The sequence below is a fragment of the Pyrgilauda ruficollis genome, unplaced genomic scaffold (assembly GCF_017590135.1).
Source record: "Pyrgilauda ruficollis isolate IOZ18807 unplaced genomic scaffold, ASM1759013v1 scaffold30, whole genome shotgun sequence".
NCBI classification, from domain to species: domain Eukaryota; kingdom Metazoa; phylum Chordata; class Aves; order Passeriformes; family Passeridae; genus Pyrgilauda; species Pyrgilauda ruficollis.
The window spans coordinates 6,434,395-6,457,687 of NW_024524378.1; the positions used below are offsets into that span (position 1 = coordinate 6,434,395).

The window sequence follows — 23,293 nt, forward strand, 5'->3', positions numbered from 1 at the left end:
ACAACATTTCTTTCAAATTTGACAATAAAATGGAAGTGTGTACCTTCTCTGTTGGTTTTTACTGGAAGGAATTTGTCAGGTAACCCCTTTGTTACTCTCAGTGGAGTTTACAGTTCTAAATGTTCTTGTAATGGTTTAGGAAATTACATTCCTGTGCAACACTCAGGCTACTTTGTGGTACCACAGCCTTTCATAAAAGGGAGAAAGTACTGTGATGTATTTTTATTTAAGAATACAGTGAGTGATTTTTTTCTTGTTTCATATAAATTTAATACATAAGCAAAAGAAAAAGACAATATTCCATCAAATGTTTGTATAAAATGCTATTTCGTGATTTTAGATTATTTAATTCCTACTAACTTAAAATCAAAGGCTATAAGTATTGAAATCAAATATTTATAGTTTTTTTGCTTTAAATCTGAGCAATTTAATTTACTCTCTTAGTGAGCAAAAAGCAGAAGGAAAGCAGAGGTGGCAAAAGGCACAGGCTGATATATAAATATGGTTAGATATGCTGCAATTGTCTATAATTATGCATCCACACTTACAATTTAATATAATTAAAGGAAGACAGCTGTCTCCATATGGCTCTCATGGGGCTAGTTCACTAAAACTCAGTTTGGACTAAAACAAAATACTTATTATTCCAGAGTAATTTCTTCTTAGGTAGACAGACATCTCCACCAAAGCCTCTGAATTTTAAACAGCAAAGTTCTCTAAATATATACACAATCTCATTTTCACATTTACAAGAAAAAACTCCCTGGGACTAAAATACTAGCTGATGCTGCCTGAAAAATTGATTTTAAATACTCTGCACCATGATGTGAGCTATTGCAAACTAATATAATTCGACTGTTTTACCTGCAACTTTACTGATTCACACCAGCCAAATATCTGGTTATCTGTTTTTCTACCGTAGATAGCAATTTTTCTCTTGAGGTCAGTGTTAACACAAGCCCTGGGAATAGGAGCAACTCATATTTAGACACTTATGCTGATTGTAAAAGCTGCTGTCAATCACCCTCAATGAACTGTAGTTTCAGAAGCTGCAAGTGTTCATGGGCATTGAATTGAGGGTTCTTTGGTCATGGAATAAAGGCTTACATGCACAATCTTCATTCAGTGGCAGTTTGAGAAAAGCAGGTGCTCTTTTCAGAAAGGACACAGTTAGGGTCACTTCTTCCCCTGCATTGCGAAGGACCTGTACCTGGAAAAGAAATAAAGGCAGACACCTTGAAATAAAGTTATGACCAAAATGCATTAGCAAATGTAAGCAACACCACACAGCTTTCCCATACCAGAATGTAACTGCTTAGCAGTTCATTGCAATTACATTTGTTTGAGAAGAAAGCAAGACATAAAGCTTACTATGTGCTTGTCAATTGTGTTTCTAGACAGACATACAGTTAATGGGGTGAGGGGGGCACTACCCTTCTGTGTTAGTGCTGGCTTTGACCTGTGCTGTTGCAGACTTTCTCCTTGAAAATATTCAGCTATGTAACTCCTTCCTTCAGGTCTACAGTCATCCCCCCTAGCATGAATATTTTTTTTTTTAATAAATATATTTTTTTTAAATAAATACATATTTTCTCTTTGCATATATATTTTCTCTTGTCTTACAAATCCTCAACCAAAACAACAGCAGTAGTTTCCACAGCTGTACCATAATCCTACGAGCAAGTCTTTCCAAAACTCAGAGTTAAATTTAGCTGAGGCGCTCCAGCAGGGATGAGAGACCTAATCTTCATCACAGACACAGAGGAAAAGAACCTATTTTAAGCCTTAAATCTTAGATAAGCACAAGCTTAGATTTTGACAAAGGGCAGCTTGCATTTGAACATAGAATGCACAAAGCACCTATCCAGCTGGGAATACTTTTAGCCTTCCTGTACTCTCCCACTAGTTACCCTTTGGCTTCTGCTCATCTTCAGCTTTTGTGGGATACAGCTGTAGACACCCCAAACATACAGCAGAGCGAGGGACTCCAGGCACCTCCCAAGAGTAGCATTAAGGAGGCACAAAAGCAACTAAACCAAATGCTGTATTAAATAGCTGAGGAGGAACATTTGAATTGGCTTACGAGAGCCAAGAAGAACCAGATCTGTTTCAGAGAACATCCCTTTCCTCTTCTGGCTCTATAACGTCAAAATTCTTCAAGAGCTGATTTAATTTGGGTGTACAATGACAGAAGATTGCACCATGCCTCTCTGAGTGACTGTGTTCATACTGTGAAGAGCCAGCTCACAGGCAGCTGAGAGCTGCTCTGAGAGAGAGCTGTGACACAGTGAGATATTAGGCAATCATTTTAAACTAGAACATATCTGCTCCCTTTCTCCTGTGTAGCTGGATAACACACAGGTAACCTTTCTGTCATGCTGCTGCTTGTGAGAAAGCCTTGTAAATAATAGATGAAGCATTGTTATTCTTTAATTATGCTTGTCAATAACATACTCAACAGATTTATTTACATGCATGTGTATAACTATACACTGGGCTGCTTTCACATGGAATCACTGCATTATGCTGTAACTTAAAGCAATTCTTCAGGAAAAATTGTCAACTTTGCCTCGGAACAACAATATTGCCTACTCCATGCTGGTTGCCACAGAGGAATAACAATATGATGACAGAATATTTGATTCAGTGAAATTTTAGGGTCTTTATTGTTTAAAATAGCACAGCGGTTGCCAATGCACATTTTGCAGTTTAGTATGTATTTATAAGTATGTGCGCAAATAAACACAGAAACATCACAACAGATTTAATAACAGACTGCATGCCAAAAACTTAATCTGTAACACAGAATCATGGAATCATTTATGTTGAAACATGAGTCTCTTTGATGAGCTGTTCCCAGTTCTGATGCATTTTCTATCTTAAAATTTGTAATCAGCAATTATTTCCTAGAAAGATGACTTGTAATGTGCAGAAAAATAGACCAGGACTATGAAGTACTGAATTCAATGAGAGATACCATCCTATATCCCCAGCCTCCATAGAGAATTCATTCTTTTCCACTCTTATGTAGCAGTCACACAGTTCAGAGTAGTCAGAACCAAAGCAGAAACTTAGAGGTATGTACTCTCTACTGTTTCAACAGATGTGGATAGACAAAGTGCAGGAAAATGCAGCTACTCTCTCTGCTGTTAAAAAAAGGTATTTCTTTTTACTCGGAGAATAAATAAGTGAAGGAGTTACAGCATTACTAACTTTCATTTATAAAGTCACCTTTTAAGATAAGTGGATATCTTCTGTGAAAGAAGCTGAGACAATAACAGCCCTAAATCGTTCTTCCAAGAGTCTACATAATTTCACTTGATAATATATTGCTTTGTAGAGCCTGTAAGAGACAATAAGTAGCCTACTCTGACTTTTTTCTCTTACCTCTCTCTCCCTCAAACCTCTTTATCTCATAGGATGAAAACTTTAAGCTGGAACGCATTTCAGTTGAAATCAGAATACTTATTCAGTGAACTGTATTTTGGAGTGTACGAAGCATATAATGCAGAAAGTGACTAGATTTTGACATGCAGAATAAAGACTAAAGAGAGATAAAAGATTAAAAGAGAAAACTACTAGGTAATGATTGCAACAAAGAGCAGATGACTTATCGATTCCATTTTGCTTACTTTCTAGTCATTAACAAAGCCATTCTGGGAAATAAAGTTAGGTGAAAAAAATGAGCATTTTAATTACTTTATTGTCTTTTTCTAGCTTTCAGTTGAAAGCTTTACTGTTATTTTTCATTCTTTGTCTTTAATTTACATATGAAATGAAAAATCAAATTACTAAAGATAATGCTAGCCACAAATAACAGTATCAGTACTGAATTTAAATTAGGGCCTCATTCCCACTGTGTATAAATGGTTAACAAAATTCAATATTACTGAAACATAGCTAGATAAGTAAAGAGACTTTCAGTTCATTACTGCTAATAAAGACGCCATCTCTAAATTTGCATAAAATAAAAATATTTAAATAATTTTGCCATCCTGGTTAATGGCAAGTGGAATATGAGTCAACAGTGCCCTGGCAGCCAACCATGGGAGGGCCAACCATGTCTCCTGGGCACAACATTTCCAGCTGGGCAAGGGAGGGGACTGTCCTGCTCTGCTCTGCACTGGGGCAGCCTCATCTTGAGTGCTGGGGCCAGTCTAGGGCACCACAATATAAAAAAGACATCAAGCTATTAGAGAGTGTCTAAATGAGAGCCATGAGGATGGTGAAGTGTCTGGAGGTAAAACCTTACGAGGCCACTTGTAATGTGACCTCGAATGGTTTCATGTTCAGCCTGAAAGTGAGGAGACTGAGGGGAGAACTCACTGTGGTCTTCAACGCCCTCAGGACAGGACAAGGAGGAGCAGGTACTGATCTCTTCATTCCCAGTGACAGGACTCGAGGAAACAGCATGAAACTGAGTCAGGGGAGGTTTAGTTTGGCTATCACTAAAAGGTTTTGCACCCAGGCAGTGGCTGAACACTGGAACAGCTTCCCCAGGGAAGTGGTCACAGCACCAAGCCTGACAGAGTACAAGAAGTGTTCGGACAACACCCTGAGGCACATGGTGTGATTCTTGGGGTGTCTTGCACAGGAGATGTACTTGATGTTCTTAACGGGTCCCTTCCAACTCAGCATATTCTATAATCCTGTGATTTTCCAGTACATGAAAAGATGTAACTGGACCCAACCTACACAAAGTGAACAAGAAACTCATTTTTGATGGAATACTAATTTTGATTAAATATAAAAAACACATTTTCAAAAATTTCAAATCAACAACACAGCAACCTCCTATAATGATTTTTATCATATATGAAGAATTTGACAATGGTGAGAAAAATTTCTAGTGCTAAATCCAGGGAATATTTGTATGACAAAAATTTAACTCAGCAGTAGACCTAACATTTACAATTTCCCACTAGATTATATATTCCCATTGTATGCCATGGAGAAACTCCCTTCAGAAGAGATTTGGCAATTTCTAAAGCAATGCATCCTAAATTGCAGAAAATGCATGACCAGATACCATTAAAAAGATTTGCTTATTGTTTGTATCATTGAAAGGCAATGATCTGTTTTATTTTCAGAGGTTATATAGACTATTCAAGATAGTCTATTCAAGACTAGTCAAGATAGATTTTTTTGGTTAATATTTTTGAGATATTCTTTAAAGCCTTAGATTTTAGGCATATATATTTACACAACTACGTCGTTTTAATTTTTCTAGTTAAAAATTAATAATAGTAACACTTAATATGTTGATATAGAAGCTGTATGAATTAAATTATGAAAAGATATTTAGTACTGCTATTATTACTTTATTTAGCTTTATGTTTTTATTTCAGCTAAAGAGTAATACCAGGTATTCATTTATCGGTGCACAGCATTTAACTAAATCATCCCTGTAACAGGAAAAAGCCATGACACTGAAAAATCTTTACATCTCCTCACCAACATTATGGCTATATATATTAAATTCCTGCTGGTGTTTTAAAAAACATATTATATACTTTTAATTCAGAATGAGTTCAGGTGAAAAGAACTACACAAAGAGAAATATTAAATATTGTCAATAAACTTTGTTATGTAAAGTATAACCTTACTACCAGTGGGACCAAGAATTAATTTACTTTTACCACAAATACCCCTATATAAAGTTAAGATGTTCATGAATGAAGTGAGATAGGCAAAAAACCCAGCTGTGCATGTCTGAGCTGTGTGAAATAGTGACATTAAAAGAGTCAGTGCTTCTGGAGCGACAGTGACTATATTTTCATTCAATTACTGTAATGACTGTAAGGAGGCTATTTGAAAAAGTAAATTTTATGGTGATGTGTGATATTACTGAAGAAAACATCTACATAATAACAACACTAATCCGAATTTTTAATAATGTCTGCAATGATACTGTCTTTTAATTTTATAAACCCTTTTAAATTCCCAGTTTAAGAAAACATCTGAGCATATGCTGAAGTCTCTCTCAATATATTCAGGAAAGCAATGAAGCATGAATTCCCTCTGACTTCCGTAAGTATTCTTTCTTGAATAAGACTGTAAATCCCCTCTCAAATTGCCAGTGAAATTTACTCACCAATAAAGTGTTAAAGATTTAAAACTGAACACTTATTTAGATCCCAGAATCTATGTTCTCTTTTGAATTTAAGCAAATTTCACTCCTCGGCTTTTAAAGAAAAATTCCATTTATTGGTGAATACCTTGAACTGTACAGATTGAGAAAACAGAAAAAAAAGAAAAGGTAGCCACTCTGCAGTTCTAGCCACTCTGCAGTTACACAATGCCCAAGCATCAGGTCCACCAGCAGATAACAAAACACACATTTTAACAAAATCACACAGAGGTCAAAACCTGCAAGTCTTCATGCACATAGCTGCCTTGAATTTGTGTTTATTTTTAAAATCTACTGCTTTATTTAGTAAAAGCACAATTTAGTTAATACCGGAATTATTAGGAACACATCAGTGCATAGTGAGTTTTTAATTCCTATGACCTAATATTTATCACAGTATTTGCCAATAATTCAAGTTAATAAAGAAATATAATATCAAGAGATATCAAAGCTTTTTCCCTTCAGAAAATTTCTCTTTCCAATATAGAGAGTGAACTGTATATGGTGTATATGGCCGTATACAGAACACAATTTTATGACAGAAGTTCCTATTCAGACTGCACAACTGAAAGTATATTTCAGACTATAGTTTGACACTATCACAGCTGTACTTTTTAAATTTTTTCTGTCTGAAAACCATGTTAGATATTTCGACACAAACCCAAAGGGCTGCACACTAGAGCTGGGAGCTATCTCAAACAAGGGGACAGGAACTGCAGAGCAGAGTGGAGCACTTCCCAAGAACACAGGAAGCCATGCCCTTCTATTCTGAGCTCTCTTCTGCTTGTATCCTGCTACTAGCACTGTCTTGAAAAAGTGCAGGGGGATGCAGTGACATAGGAATTTACAACAAAGACACCCTCTAGTGCCCACCACTAAAGAGTTATTCTGAAAAGTGCAGATAGAGGTTTATGGACCTGCAAGATGACAAAGCAATGGAATTGAAGCAGCGCTTGCTCAGTGAATGCTCCAGCTACTAAAGCACTACACAAAGATCATTTCAGAGTAGCATACACAGAGATTCAGGGTTTGATGCTTTTTGACAAGTCACATCAGACTGGCCACTTCAAAGAAAAATTACTCTTGATCCCAGGTGACAGCACATGTTTTAGCTACACCATTAGGTGGTTTCTCAGTTGGACAGCAACACACCAGACATCTTATAGATATATTCAGGCTTCTTTCATTGATCCTTGCTCTACCTATTTTCACAGGCTGCTGGGCTTTAGTCACAGAAGTACCAGAACATGCAACCTTGACACTGTTGTATAAAGCATTAGTAGAAAACTAAGTGATCCTCCTTTAAACATAGATTTCATCATCTTTCAAGACTACAAGTGCTTACATTAGCTAACACTGAGAGACCTGTACAGAATTTCGGTCACAAGAATGACTAAAATAATCAGATGCAAGCAATATGAATAAGTGTAATGAGGAAGTAGGAAAAAGAGATTAATTTAATAAAAATTTATTGAAAACATAATTAACCTACAAAATAAAAAACATCCACCAGGCAATAGAAGACCAAATAGAGATCACACAGATGACATAGACTCCTATCAGTTCTTTCTTCAATGCACTAAAAGAATATGGTTTCAAACTTTTAAGTCTGACACTTGTGGAATGGAGCACTTCCAAGTTTATCTGAAAGATCTGATAGCAGCTTTCTGGAACTCTTTAACCTTTCTTATGTTCCACATTCAACACAGAAATGTTTATTGCTCTTTCAGTCAGAACAGTAGTATGCTGCAACTAATTATTGCTTAGCTTCAAGTTTATGTTTTGTAAAGTAATATAGCAGTGCCTTAGCAAAAAGTATCAATGCAAACAAAAAAAAAAATATTAAAAGAAAAGTCTACAGCGTTTTCCTGGGGTTTTTTTCCCTTAATTTTAGTAACAATAACATCACACATAAAAATACTGCTATTAAGTGCCAAATTTTCATTCTTAAGTCATATATCCTAATTTTGAATTTGGTTTCACTAAAAGCTGCACGTACTGGTCATCACAGTTCATAGTAAATAATTAGAAGGCCATTACTCCAACACACAAACTAAGAAATGCAAGGAATTAAAAAATGCTATGTCTTCCAAAACTGAGAACACACCCTGGAGGCCATGACTCATAGGTCATATGGAACATCACAGGTCCTTGAACTGAAAAATTTCATACCATATTCTGAAACATGAAAACTAACAACTGCTTAAATAGATTCCAACTATAATACACTATTTATCATGATCTGCCAGTATATTCTTTGAACCGTCCCAACTGGTGGTTGATTTTAATGCAAATGTTCATTTTAATATCAAACAGTGGGTCCTGTTAATGATTCTCAACCTACGGACTACTACTTGTGTGGGACTGTGGTCCATTGAAGAAATACACAAAGATGCATTTAATAACCATTCAGCTCTACATGATAGGCAGCTATTCAAGACAAGAAAATACCTATGAAAACACAAAAAAAAAAAACCTCATAGAACTAGAAGACTTCAAGCCAAACTCTTTCCAAGCTTTATGAGCTTTTTTGGTTTATCTATTTGTAGTGAGTACATGCCAGAGTTCAGAACTGCCTATCTTTGTTTTCACATTATCTACTCCATGAATGGCTCTACTTCTCCAGGATTATTCAACTACAGTAAATGAACTTTGTAGTTCCACAGTTTTACAGAGTTCTCCACTTTAAACACTCACAGATGTTCCACTTTTTAAATGTGATTATGTATGCGGCTGCTGGGCACTTTCTCTCTGTCAAAGCTAATTCATGAACACATATTTTTGAATTAGATATGTAATGGCTTCCAAAGCAACTGGCCAAGAGGAACAAGATAAATCTCTTAAAAACACTGAAAATGACAGAAATACCAATAGAATTTTTCCCAGTGTGGCTGAAATTAAACAGCATGTAATTTACGATTTTTTTCATGTGAAATAGGAAACTTGAATATTTTGCACAATAAAAAACTTTAAGATAGTTAAAGCCTGTATCAGGAATAGTGGCCAGCAGGAGCAGGGAAATCATCCTTCCCCTGCACCTGTCACTGGTGAAGCCACATCTTTAGTGCTGTGTCCCGTTCCGGCCCCTAAGTTTGGGAAGGATGTTGAGATGCCTGAGCTCTTCCAGAGGAGGGCAACGAGGCTGGTGAGGGGCTGGGAACACAAGCCCTGTTAGGAACGACTGGGGGAGCTGGGGGTGTTTAGCCTGGAGAAAAGGAGACTCAGAGGTGACTACATCACTCCCTACAGCTCCCTGAAGGGTGGCTGTAGTCAGGTGGGGGTTGGTCTCTTTCTCCAGGCAGCAGCTGACAGAACCAGGGGATTCAGTCTAAAGCTGGGCCAAGGGACATATAGGTTGGATATCAGGAAAAGGTTTGGTTTTTTTTACAGAAAGGGTGATAAAGTACTGGAATGGTCTGCCCAGGGAAGTGGTGGAGTCGCCATCCCTGGATGTGTTTAAAAAAGAGTGGATGTGGCACTCAGTGCCATGGTTTAGTTGAGGTGTTAAGGCTGGGTTGAACTTGATGACCTTGAAAGGTCTCTCCCACACAATGATTCTGTGTGATTGTGAGATTCTAACTGTGTATTACAACTCTATGAGACCTACAAAATCCCCACTTGTATTTAGGCAACCTACTCAACTCCACCTTAGTCAAATGTTATTAAGCCTAATTCGGATTCCAACTCATTTGATTTACATGTATGTTTCATCTTCAGATACAACACACTTTCATTACAACTCTATATATGGCAGTAAACTTCTCATCAGCAGAGCTCAGAAATTTACATAGGAGCCAGATTTTGTTTGGGATCAATTTAATGGACATTGTCAAAAACAGATGTTTACCAAAGCTTCTTTGGGAGAAATATGTGAACCCCTTAAGCAAACAAGACTCCTACAAAAATGGAAGAAGCCTTTACACCAGTGTTGCAACAGCACCTACTGACTTCTGCACAGCTTTCCACAGGCTTGCACAGCATCATGTGTGCAGTGGTGTGTACAGCCAGATGAACAATAGGCTTTCCCATCAATCTACAGAGGATTTCTTATTCAAGATACAAGGTTTTTGGACTTCATAATAATTGGAAAGTAAACATGATGGTAGTATATGCTGACAATGTTGTTTGGGGTCTTTTTTCCTTCCAATTAGTTATGGAGAATATTCAGAAAAATCTGTCAACACCTGTAGCACCTGTAACACATTTTAAGTAGGCTCCAGAGGCTTTGTACATTTACCTTCCAAGATTCATGACATAAAAATTCAAAGATTTTCTCTTTTAAGCAGGCCATATTTTAATACTTAGATAATATGTAGAAATTCTTCCGACTCATCATATCTGCACAAAACCCTTGTGGAATCAATCTTTATTACTCATACAAATGGTATCACTTTAGTGGATTTTAGTCCAATATAATATAAGTGTTGAGCATAAGCCAGAATTGTAATTTACAAATTATTTGTAGGCTACAAATGAATCTTTGGTGGTCCTATTCTCTAATAAGAGTTTCAGACAGTAAGAGATCAATAAATTCATCTTTAAAACAGAGAAATTTAATAAAACACATTCTCTTGGACAAAAAAAAAATATTTAAGGTAGGTATAATATACACCAACCAAATATCCCATCACAGATTTCCCCAACATCTGTTTAAGCCACCTTTTGATTACCACCCATCAACCTACAAAAAAATGACAGACTATATGGGAATAACACTTTCTGGTGATAAAAGCTGCACCAAATAAACAGTCTTTGTGCTGTATACACACCAGAGCTTCAGTAATTTAATTACTAATTAATGAAATGTGAAAACCAGCACAACAGGTAATAATACAGTATCTCTTATGTAGAATATTAAGATTTTGCTTGTGGCCTGCAAGTGTTACAGCATACAATGCTGTGATGATAGTGCAATGACTATTCTAGAAAAAAAATAGAGTACATAACACATGATCTATCCAACAATGTAAAAGAAAACAACATAATCCAGCACATAATCATGAGCTGAATTGAAGAAAAACATTGCATATCATCTCTCAAAACCAAACGCCACATCTTAGCAATTATCCAGGAAAACCTTAGAAGAATGACCTAGCACTTACGATTCTCCACTCCCTAGAAAAAAGTCACATAAAATACAAAAAAAGGCTAAAGACATTACCCATGTTACATAAAGAAAAACAATCTATATTTACAGGAAAAAGCCCAATTTTCCATTTATCTGCATGATTCCTAGACTTACCCAGTTACCATTCAAATAGTGATCACTAGAAACCCTGTTATGAATGGATATGGATATGCATTTTTCTTTTGCTGGAACACATTATACTTTAAAAAAAAAGCTTCATACAGAAGCTTTGCTTTTTCAACATTTTTTTAAAGTAAGGGTAAAAATCAAAACAAAGTAAAAAGCAATTTTTTTTTCCAGTAAACTGTGACAGAAATAGATAATATGACTAGATAATAACTTGGAATTAAGGTCTCCAAATTTTTTCATGTAATGTGTATTCCTCAACAGGAAGAAATAATTCTAATCAAATTATTCATTTCAAGATTTTGAACTTCTTACTTTCATATTGGATCATAATGGACATTTTTTTCTTATTATAGTAATGACCTTGAGTGCTTTGAGCTTTTTAACCCTGTATTAACAAAACAATGAAGCTGCTTAATAATCTATTAAATATATAAGAATCTCCTGCTCCTCTTTGTCAAATTGTTCTCACAATTCAAATTTAGCAGGAAAAATGTGCCCTCCTGGTTGAATTCTATATGAAATTTCTAAGACGGCTACTAAACAAGGACAATTTTTTATGTTTACAATTTCTGAAGGCCTCATTAGTAGTATTCAAAAGGCATACACATTACCAGACTGTACAACATGCCAGCTATTGTTCCTGTTCCTAGTGGTCGAAGAGTGAAAAACATCCAGTTGACACAGTATTTTGAAGTATGGTCTTAAATTTTAAGACATTTTATGTACATACATATGTCTATAATTGCTGAAAGCAATACAAGTGTTGCATAGCTTGAAAATTTTGCCTGACACTGCAGAGCTCCAGGTCTGGGGGAAAGAAAAAGATCATCCCCAGACCAAGAGTTTGCTTACACTAATCCCATTGCAAGGCTGGGGTCAAACACACAGCTAGTAGCAAATTTCACATTTACATATTCAATATAGAATTTGCTGTTGGCAAATATGTCCTTAACATTTAGTTTTCATGAATAGTCACACTAATCAAGCACCAGAATATAAATGCTCATGAAAAATGAATTAAAAGTGGTCCTAAAGAGTTTGAAATCAAATTCTAATTCTATATTTGAATAAATATTACTCTACAAACCTATTCCTATTTGTTCAGTTTTAAATGTTATCAACTTCAATATGACAAAAAAAAAATTCCTGGACAAATTTGTATTCGAAGTAATGTTTTAGATCAATATAAGCAGTTAATTCTGCTAAGCTTCTTGGCTGCCCAGGATCTGATCTCTGAGAAAGGTATTTTAGTACTTCAGGGAAAGTGCCCAGTGGGGAAAGTTCTCAGCTGAGAAAACACATAAGAATTCTGTGATTCTGTAACATACTTTCGTGCCATTTAATGCAGTGGCAGTTTTTCTGCTTTAGATTAATTGCACTGTATCTGGCTGAAGTTGAGAAAATTACTTTTTTCTTCAAAAAATATTTGTAAAAAAGAAAGTCCCCAACTTAATAAAATATGTAAATTCATAATTTTGGGCAAATACGTACGTATTCTGCTGAACTGGGATCCAGTATAATTATAATTTGAAAATTTCAGAAATCACATTTCCTTAACATTTTTAAAATAATTTTTATCAGTGTCTAAATTTTAAAGGCAAAACTGGATTTGGAGGCCCTCATGCTGTATTTTAATTAACTGGAGAACATTTATAGATATTTTGGAAACAAAAAAGATTAGCATATAATTCCAAAGAAGTAAAAAAGATTTGTATTTCAGCACAATGACAAAAAAGTGCTGAATTACAGTTTTAATCAGTTTATAGCATGAGGTCTTTGTAACTTTCGAAATTAAGCATAAATGTGATATATTAATCAAAACTGATTAGGCTACTTATCTGATTGCAACCCTTATTTCACCTTTTCTTATTTTCTTAATTAAGCAATAACACCACAGAAATCCATTCTTGCCAGCAGTTAATTACCATATGAGACTATGAAATCTTATAAAAAACATAATTTATAGACTATTATATAGAGTGAATGTGTTTTCTGAAACAAAATTTGCAACATCAACAATAAAAGAAAACCAGAATGATTTGTATAATTCTATTATATTGCTGCTAGGTTATTATGCCAGAATATTACAAATGAATGCACAAACTACAGGCCTCACTTTTGGAAAGTCCAAGCCTCTCAAACCTTAGTAATTCTAGTTTTACAATTTTCTCTGTGCTCTCATTTTCTATAGAAATTCAGAAAATAAGAAAAAACACTGCTGATGCTACACAGCTCCATGATATCTAATGAACATAATATATAGATGCTTTGATTTGACAAAGCATGTCCCCATTTAGATAGCACGATAACACTTTCCTGTTGAGATATAAAGATCCTGGAATACTAAAAGCTGCAGTTGTAGAAAATTAAAATTTTAAATGTCTTAAAGCTTTCAATTTCCAAGGCTCCCAGTGTTTTGGAAAAAAAAAAAAAAAGAAGGTAAAAAAAAAAAACACACAAAAAAAAACCCCAAAAAAACCAACCAAAAACTTTGTTTCACAGTCTGTGAAAACTTGCAATCTTTCATGGTGATGGATATTTAAACAAAATATTTTCTCTGTTAGTATTCATTTATAGTAAACTTGAGCTCTCACCAGCATTTCTCTGCAATCACTGATTCAGAAATCACACATGACCTGAAGTGCACAGGGCATTATGAATATGTTTTGTATTTGATTTCTCATGTAAACATGACTAAAAAAACAATGTGAAAAAAACCCCAAGACATCTGAAAAATGGTGGAGATTTTGTGAAACGTCTGTCTATCCATTTACTAACTAAGTACTTCATACTCAGAATAGTATAAGAAGGGAAGGCATTTCAGAAAATCTAGAAATATCCTCATTACTTCCTACTGCAAGCCAATGCTTAAATGTGGGAGTTTTTCGAAGTAGAACAATACCCTGAACATTCCTTTTAACAGGTCAGCACAATTAGAATCTTTTAAATGCTCTCAATCACTACTGGCGTGACAAGGGCAAGTGAAGTGGAATAGAGCTATGAACATTTCCTAGATCACATTTAAAGATATATGTCATTATCCTGGTTATGCCAATTCAGCCTGAGGAGTGCATTCCCCATTTTGCTCAGAAAAGTATTAACAGCACAGGGAGGTAACTCTTACAGGTGTCTGCCCAAAAACCTATGGAATGTGTAACTGTTGTAATATTTTACTGAAGAGCTTCTTCCCCCAGTAACCAAACCTGCACAGAAGTTCTTCATGTGACTTGTGAAACTCTTACTACTGCAAGCTGTTTTACTGGCCACAGCCTTTCAAAACAGCTAACAAGAAACAGGTAGTACCAAACTGAACTTGTGTAACAACATCAGAAATATCAGGGCAAAAGAAAAAAAAAAAAAATCCAGAAATAGGCCCAGTGCTGACAAACAGATACCAAAACACCAGTACCATACTGTACCATACTAGTGGTTGAGAAGTATGGGGTGGGCCATCTGGAAACCTCCATGTATCTGGCTGGAACGGGCCAACACTGGATACTATTGAAAAATTATATAGAGTCCATTCTCCTTTCCTCTTCCTCCTCCACCGTACAAACTGTCAAAAGACAAAGACCCAATGTAGAGAAAAAAAAAGACCTAAAAATATGTACAGGTAACCCCTGGATTAAAAGTTTTTTTTTCCTGGCACCCATTTGATTTTACTAGAGTCAGAACAATGACATTTCTGAAGAGTTAAATCAGGTATTTTAACTGCTGGAAAATTGTCAAAAGACTTTGTGTGTGCAGATTTGCACTTCTTGAGCACGCCTCCTACTTGTGACTCCTCCTGGCTAATTAAATGAGTACACCTGCTCTAGTCTTCCCACTGCTCTGTCAGGTTCAAATCAAGCCATTAGAAATACAGAAGCTGCCTTTTGGAGGTGAACATTTGCTTTCAGTCTATATCACATGGTTGATACCTGTTTAAAGAAAACACAACTGATGGCAGTTGGACAGTATTTTCTAGTCCTTATGAATAAATGAAATTCTCTTAATAGTGACCAGAGAAGATAAATTCCATGTCCACAGGACTTGTTATTTTTCCTACATTAAGTTGGAGTATTTTGTGTCTGTTTAATTTTTCTGTCTTTTGGAGGCTATGTCCAGAAAGAAAAACACTGGGTCCCTGAACTAAAGTGTAACTGAGTTTTAGCTCCACAACCAGGAGATGTTGTGCAGAATTAAATATTTCAAAAAGTCTTTTGGAGGGTAAAGTGCACTCATGTACCAATAAAGATGAAAATATCCCTATTTGCTTCCTAAGGAAGCAGAGAAACCTGAACCTTTACAGTAAAAATATCAATGTAAACAAGGTCACAAACAAAGAATATTTGATGGTACACACTTTAAATCCACTCCTCAACTGTTTCTTTTCTTTGCAGCTCAGGCTTTCAGAATTAATAGACTTGTATGACAAAGGAGGAACCAAGGACAGTTATTTGAAGGATGTTGTGCCGTAACTGGTGATTCAATCTTTCACTCCATCCCACTAAACCCTAATGGATTTTTGCTTTGAGGACCGTAGCTATGTAATAAGGAAATAACAATATTAATCATGTAGGCTTGGTATTAGTCATGACGGAATGTTCTACTCCCTTCTATTAAAACTCAGCAGTAATGATGAGTAGTTTCAAAAGATGAAATCTTAATAAAATGACTAATACATCTACAGGTATCTTGAGAAATAGAAATGAAAATATAAATTAGGAAGACTAGCAACATATTAACATATTTTAAATGTCTAACATCATAGTACTTGAATAAATTCAAGTTTTTACAGAGTTTGGCACAATTAAAAAATATTTAAACACTAATAAAACATAGCTAAAGCCAGATTAGAAAAGCAGATGAACACACATTAAGAATACCGCTCCAGGATATATCCAGATTCCAGGAATTTCCACCACAGAGCTGAAAACAGCTGAAACAGGCTATTTATAGCTGCTAGGTTCTTTTCCACTTGATGGATACTTATTTCAAATCAGTACTGAAATATTTGACAGATTATGCTCAAATTTCATGAGCATTAGGATATTCAATAACAGGTATTTTCATTAATTATGCTGGGATAGCTAAGGCAACATCCGTTTACTAATATTATTTTTTTTGTTATTACTCAAGTCTTAGATAGAAAACAGCAGCTGTATGGAAAGAGTAAGTATTGGATTTCCAGAAAGTTTACATTTCACTTTTAAATTCAAAAGTTAAAAACTGCAAATTGATTATAGTCTTAGAAGCACCGACTGTGCAGCTTCCACATTTAGAGTCGCCATTCTGTCTAGAGGGGAAAGGATTAAATGGATGTGCCGTGAGTTATAAAGTACAGGATCTCTGCAACATGAGAAAGTGGTAATCTGTTCGTGGGTTGCTGTTATCACTTCATGAAACTAAAAAATATTAATGCAGAGGTACTTTTCTATAACAGATTCAGAAGTACTTAATAAAATTGTGAGAGCTAAATCCAATAATAGTCTAGGTCTCTGTTTCATAGTTAAGGAAACAAAGATATGATAAAAGCATAATTTACCAAAAGACACATCTGCAAGGTCAAGTTGGAGTGAGATTTCAGATCACTTGGTTTCCTGTCTTAAAAATACAATATGCTCATTCTTCTGCTGAAAAACATTTACGAGAAACATTGCCAAAACTATTAATAATGAGTTAAAAATCAGTTTTAATGAGACCATAGTTTTAAAGAGAAAAGTAGAGTAAGAGTTTCATTAGCTGCAGATGATTGCAGTTAAGCAGCAACAATCCCTACACTGCCACTTTCATAGAACATAAATGACTCATGGAGAGTCAGCACAGTTACAGTCCTGCTATGAATGTTGAGAAAAGAGGCAAGCTAAAGATTCAATGCAGTGCACAAGGACATCTCAAATCAGGTCATTCTTCTAGAAAAAATGGTGTCTTGCAAAATGCAAGCAGTGGCTGAATTGAACCACAGTGCTACATATTGTAGTAACCTTTACATAAAAGCCACCAAAGCCTGAATATCTATTCTGTCTTTATAGCTACCTGTGACTAAATGAGCTTTTCCTGTTACTTTTCAAGGAATGCCCAAATGCCACATTAACTGACACATGTGAGCTGTCATTTTTCATTTGAAACATTCCCTGAATGTTCCCCAAATAGAAGAAATAAGAAATTACTTCATATCCATAGTAATTTAATTTCTTCTACTTCCTAAGGAAAAAAAAAAAATATGCTAAGATCCAAAGAGATATGCAACCATAGTTATTGATACTCTCTGAGATGTTTCATTCACAGCATTAAGAACAGAGAAAAACTTAAACATATCAGCTTTCATTCAACTGTAATTCTACCTTGGCTCTAGATGATTTGGTGCACTACAACTCTGAACAGTAGATCCAACACAAGGTTTTTGGTAGTATCCAACTGAACTGACACACTCTTCTACTTGTAGCCACTCACAAGTGGCTCAAGGGCCTCTCACTCTCTCCCAAAATCTTGTTCATTTTTAGTGACATTGTGCCTAGACCCAGAACCACCAAAAACATCCATACAACCATATTACGTTGGTGCTTATCTATCCATCTTTATGTTTGGACAATAAATTGAGGTAAAAGCTAGAAATACATTAATTTACATCCTTAAGAATAATCATATCTATTACCATTAGGTGTGTGGACTGACAAGCTATGCATTTTTAGACCTTATTAATTAGACAGAAGCCAAAACTCAGAGGTCTGTATGTGAATAATCCTAATTTCAGCCTTTTAAAATTCTTGTTGAAAAATTTAAAGGAGTGTCTACTGAAAAAGGAATAATTAAAACACCCTGAGTAAAAAGAGCACCAAGTTGTGTATTTAAACAGATACAGTGGACTCATCTTCTATACACAAGTTCATATTGCATTTTTTTTGGACTGATACTGCCAGTTTGAGAGATGCTGGGAGATATTTTTTATGATAAATTGCTAGTTTATTTTTTTTCTGCAGCCTTCTCCTGTATTGACACTTCACCAGAGAGACTATGTCTTTACCTTACCACATCAGAGCACTAAGACTGAAGCAATGTTATGCTGTACTCAGTTGGGGCTCTTTACAATCCAAGAGAAACAGCAAGCTGACAGTCAGTCTTTGATAGAAAGTCATCATGTGCTTTCATGGTGTGAACAAGATTTTCACCTTCTACCAGCAGAAAACTAAGCTCAAGATGAAGTGATTCACCTAAAGCGAAATAAAATAATCAGAAAGGAACCACGCAAAGGCTTCCAGTAAGGTACATGAAGAACTGACTAAACCTACCTATCTAGGCTTATCAGAGTCTATTAGTCCATCCATCTTTCTTTCTTTCTATGTATGTATGCATGTATCTATCTATCTATCAATATCAAAAGTACTGAAAGACAACAGAGTGCCCACAATGTTAACTAAGATCACTGTACATTGGGGAAAGATTCTCCCTGCTATGAAAGATGCCATGAGTTTGATTAAACTATCTAATTTTGAAAATCAAATAATTTTATATACATAGTATGGTTACCAGTAAAGCAAGATTAAATACCAGGGCTGACTACTCATCAGTTTCCTACAATAGGCTGCAGTGATTATGCCACAGATTTTTTCACTGCAGAGCTATGAAGATATGGCATATGCTTAAAAAGTTTCCAGAAGCAGCAACACATTTTGCATGTAGGAAAAGAATGAATGCTCATCACAGTCACACTGTAGATACAAGTCTGAATTTTTTACAGCTATCTTCAGCATTAACCACTGAAAAAAATTACCCACAGGTTCACAATGGAAATTTTCTAAGACATTAAGACAACCCAAACACTACATAACATTGTACCTGCTAAGCCTTAATTAGGTACAGAAAAAATCAGAACAAAACAAAGCTACAGTTCAGGTGTCCTGCAGAGCCATTGCAAAAGTGCCTAGATGCTGTAAGGATTGAAAATTAAGTTTCAACTCCTGTTCAACTCCCTGCTGCAAGCAACTAGGCTCCACACACTTCTATTTACTCTATATTACCTTGAGATTAGAGCTACAGATCCTGTATTTGATAAAGACCCCACATGACAGAAGTCCAAGATCAACTCAAGCTGCAAAGGACGTACTGCAGACAAAACCCTCCCTGCGACTCCTGCTGGCACACCAGTGGATGTACTTTTACTGAGGGCTAAGCCTAAATTCACAGGTTACCACACAATGCAGAACCACATATATTACCATTATTGCAGCTTTACAAGAAATTTACTCCATAAACACATAGCATGTAACAGTGAAGGTTTCTAAAAAAAAATGGATTATCAGAGTTCATGTACTTTGGCTTTTTTATTTATATTATATATCTATAACTCTTATGTACACTTCATTTTATAAAATGTCATCTGGACATTTGATCCTATTTAAATATTAGTCAATATTTGCTACTAAATATTAAAAATATTCATAATTAATATAAGGATTTAATTTAAAAATTCTTTGCTTCTTAAATTCCTAAACCATTTGCAAATACATAAATTCAAAACTGGTAAGATACTATTTTTTTAATTCATAGAGAATTATCTACAAGGAGTTTAAGAAGAGATTATGTTAGATAAATAAGGTATAAATCAAAATTCAACATGATAACACTTGCTACTCTATGTCAATCTCCCCTTTCAGCTTTTCCAAAACCACTTTTCTTCCCATGAATGGGTTTCAACCTTATCATAAACACCCAACAGATTTATGTATCATTTTGAGGGTTTAGAGAATGTCTCAGAAAACAGAAAATAAAAACCTGATGTCCTAGTGTCCGAGTGTACAAGGCTACTCTTTTAGTAATATCTTTCTCATGTTTTGTAATTCCAACATTTAAATTCTAATATTTAAATCCCACTGAGAGATTTGCCATATTAATGTATACTAAACAAGTCAACTGCAGTAAACTTATAAAATATTTACAACCTAATCATTGTTGCGCAGACAAAACCTAAAAGCAATATAAATACAACTACTAGCCAGTGTATATGTAAGGGGGTATGATGAGGGCACTGAAGAATGAAAAAGGATTTTCAGTAGATTTCCAAAAGGAAACAAGTGTGAAAAAAAAACTCAGAAGAATAGTGCAGTGATCTAATCTTTCAGCCTGCACTAAACTTCAACAGAACTTCATCTATATTAACTCCTGCTTTCTATACCTGAACAGCACGTGTTCGCTGATCTGTCAGAGAGCAGAATGCTGGATGACATGCAAGGAGTGTCCTTGAATTGGAAATGAGTCAGACAGAGAAGCCTTCAAGTATGTCAGTACTACGTTATTTTAAAAATACAGGTACAAATGCTATGGAGCTAAACAGGATTTAAAAGTACTTTCTTTGGTAATCTTTTAATTTCTGCCATTGTTTTCTGAAATAAAGGGTTTTCTGCTTCTGAAAGTATTTAAGAGTCAAAAAAAAATATGGCTAAAGTACATGATGCATTTAGCAAAGCTGATTCACCAGTGGAACCAGCCTACTACAGACCTTTCAAACATTTCTTCTCAAGAAGAAATCTCCTTAATAAAATTTTATTTTATACCCAAAATGATAGCATCTTAACTAAAGGAGAAGAGCACCCTCATAAGGAACAGCCTGAGGATGAGTGGCAGATGAATAGTTTTCTCTAATTTTTTTTAACAGGATTAAAAGTAACCAAACAACAAATCTCCAACACAGTGCAAATTACAGCTGTTGAAATTAAAATGACCCCACACAGCCAGAAAGGTGCAGCACTGCTGAAATTTGACAGCTATTATCTGGAAGAAGAAATGCTGGAATTTGTAAAGCTCAAATCTTCATAATAAAACCATCACCTTTAATATAGAAAATCCTATCTAAGAAGAGCAATTACACAGATTTAGAAAGAAAAGATTGCACTTTGTTGCTTGTCATGTTAGAAGGTACAGGCATATTTGTTTAGGAACAACAATAAAACAGCTGATGCCACTGCATTGCTATCAGCATACACTATCATTTCAGCAACTACAAAAGACAAAAAAGTAGACTAAAAAACAGAAAAGCTCACCACTTCTTCATGCCTGCATTTTCTCACATTAATTCCATTAATCTGTTATTAAAAAGATAAAGAGAAGACTTACTCTACATTTCATAAGCATAGATTTCATTTCACTTTTCTAGAAAAATACAGCCAAAATAATTTGCAGTTTTACTCACCTGTAGAATTGCATCTCCTATAAAGAGCAAACCTGAAAGTTCCGCTGAAAACAGAAAGCATATTTTTCACTCACTTTGTACAAAACATCCAACATTTTTTGTACAAGAATTTTTATTGAATTTAATGCTTTTGCATAATCTTTTAAAATTTCAAACAAAAACATGATAAAAACCCCAACATAAAATTTCCAAATAAATTACTTGCATTTTCTTTTTTAAACCCAAAATACTTATGTATCAGTGTTACAATAAAAGAAGTTATTCAGCTCAAGCACACAACTATGAAACTTTATCCATCAGTCACTAGCACCTTTTAGGCCATTCTGGTAAGGTGGGGCATATTTTTCCAAATAGAAGATGACTGCAGGACTAGGTCTTATTTGCCTGTGAGAGATAATTTCTTACAAAGAGAAAAAAGCAACATGGAGACTTCAGAGACATGTATGAATAACAAATTTAATTTTTAGGTTTTTGCCAAAGATAAAGGACCCTTTAGATCTTGCATCTTTGATAAACTCTGATAAATAACAGGGACTATTAATGCTGGATAACACTTGCATATGCTGAAGAGCTAGAAAAATCAATATATTGTAAAAAAATCACCAGCCAAACTGTGATTTTAAAAACAAAGCTGCATCACAAAGACATTTATAAAATCTAGTTCTACACTTCCATTTTAAACACTGTGTTCCATTTCAGAGCTATCTCATTCAAATACACCTTATAAGCATACCAGAAATATAACAGATTATTTGTCTGTAAATGCATGAATAACCTTTAAGAACGTGAACATGAGAACTAAGGGATATTAAGATATTACATGTGATTATTACCTATAATACTCCATATCAACATAGAAGGTACTGTCTGGAAAAAACTAGTATCGGACTTTATCCAAAAACTTTACTTACTTACATGCAAAACTGGAATCAATATTGATGTAAATTACGATACTTAAGTCCTTGTTTGATGGAATGGTCCTATTAGATATATTTAACAACGGATGGTTAAATTATTACAGGACAGACATTCTGATTTATTTTGAGGCATAGGCTTTGCGTCAAACAGCATTTTCTCTATCAAAGTTCTCTAGTCCAGGAACACAGCATGACACTTTCTAAATCTCAAGACAGCAGTCTCCTATGAAAGAGATGTCCCTCAAAACCAGCTCTGCAAAAATCTTCAGTATTTTTATTGAAAACAGTAATGAAGATTATATCACAGCTAGGTATTGGGGCTAGAAACAATGCAAGAGCTACTGCAGCAAAAAAACTAATGACAGAAATAAAACTGCACTTCAGTGTGCTCAATTAAACTCAAGTATATTTTTCTTATTTTTCTGCAGTCCTTAATAGCTACTGCATGTAATATATGCCACATCTTTATGTATTAGTTACATGTATATTGAAAAGACTGTAGTCACAAGTATAAATTCTTAAGGTTAAACTTATTGCCTTCCTTAGGGGCTCATTCCTTGCTACTCCTTATTCTCCCTAACTCCAACTTTCACATATACCTTTCAGAGTTGGCTTTTGGCTCTCAATATGCTGATTCTTCCATACATCTCTATCTGAGTGGGTAAGTAAGAGACTTTTTTTTTCATACTGGCATATTTTAGTTGAGGAGAAGCTGAGTTCTAGAGTTATTGCAATACAGATGAAGGGAAATATTTCCAAGGTTGCATTTCTGGCCTCATACAAATACATACAAAACATAACAAAGATATTAAGTACACCAT

The 23,293-nt window shown here is 35.0% G+C and overlaps 1 protein-coding gene across 1 annotated transcript in view; it reads right to left on the reverse strand.

Moving 5' to 3' along the window:
- SNTG1 (syntrophin gamma 1) overlaps positions 1 to 23,293 on the reverse strand; it is a 309,019-nt gene that overhangs the window by 101,227 nt on the left and 184,499 nt on the right. Inside the window, exons 6-8 of the mRNA XM_041473703.1 lie at positions 21,556 to 21,599; positions 21,407 to 21,448; positions 1,108 to 1,210 (exon numbers count right to left, since the gene is read on the reverse strand). Coding sequence (XP_041329637.1) covers positions 1,108 to 1,210; positions 21,407 to 21,448; positions 21,556 to 21,599 — 189 coding nt within the window. The remainder of the gene's footprint in view (positions 1 to 1,107; positions 1,211 to 21,406; positions 21,449 to 21,555; positions 21,600 to 23,293) is intronic.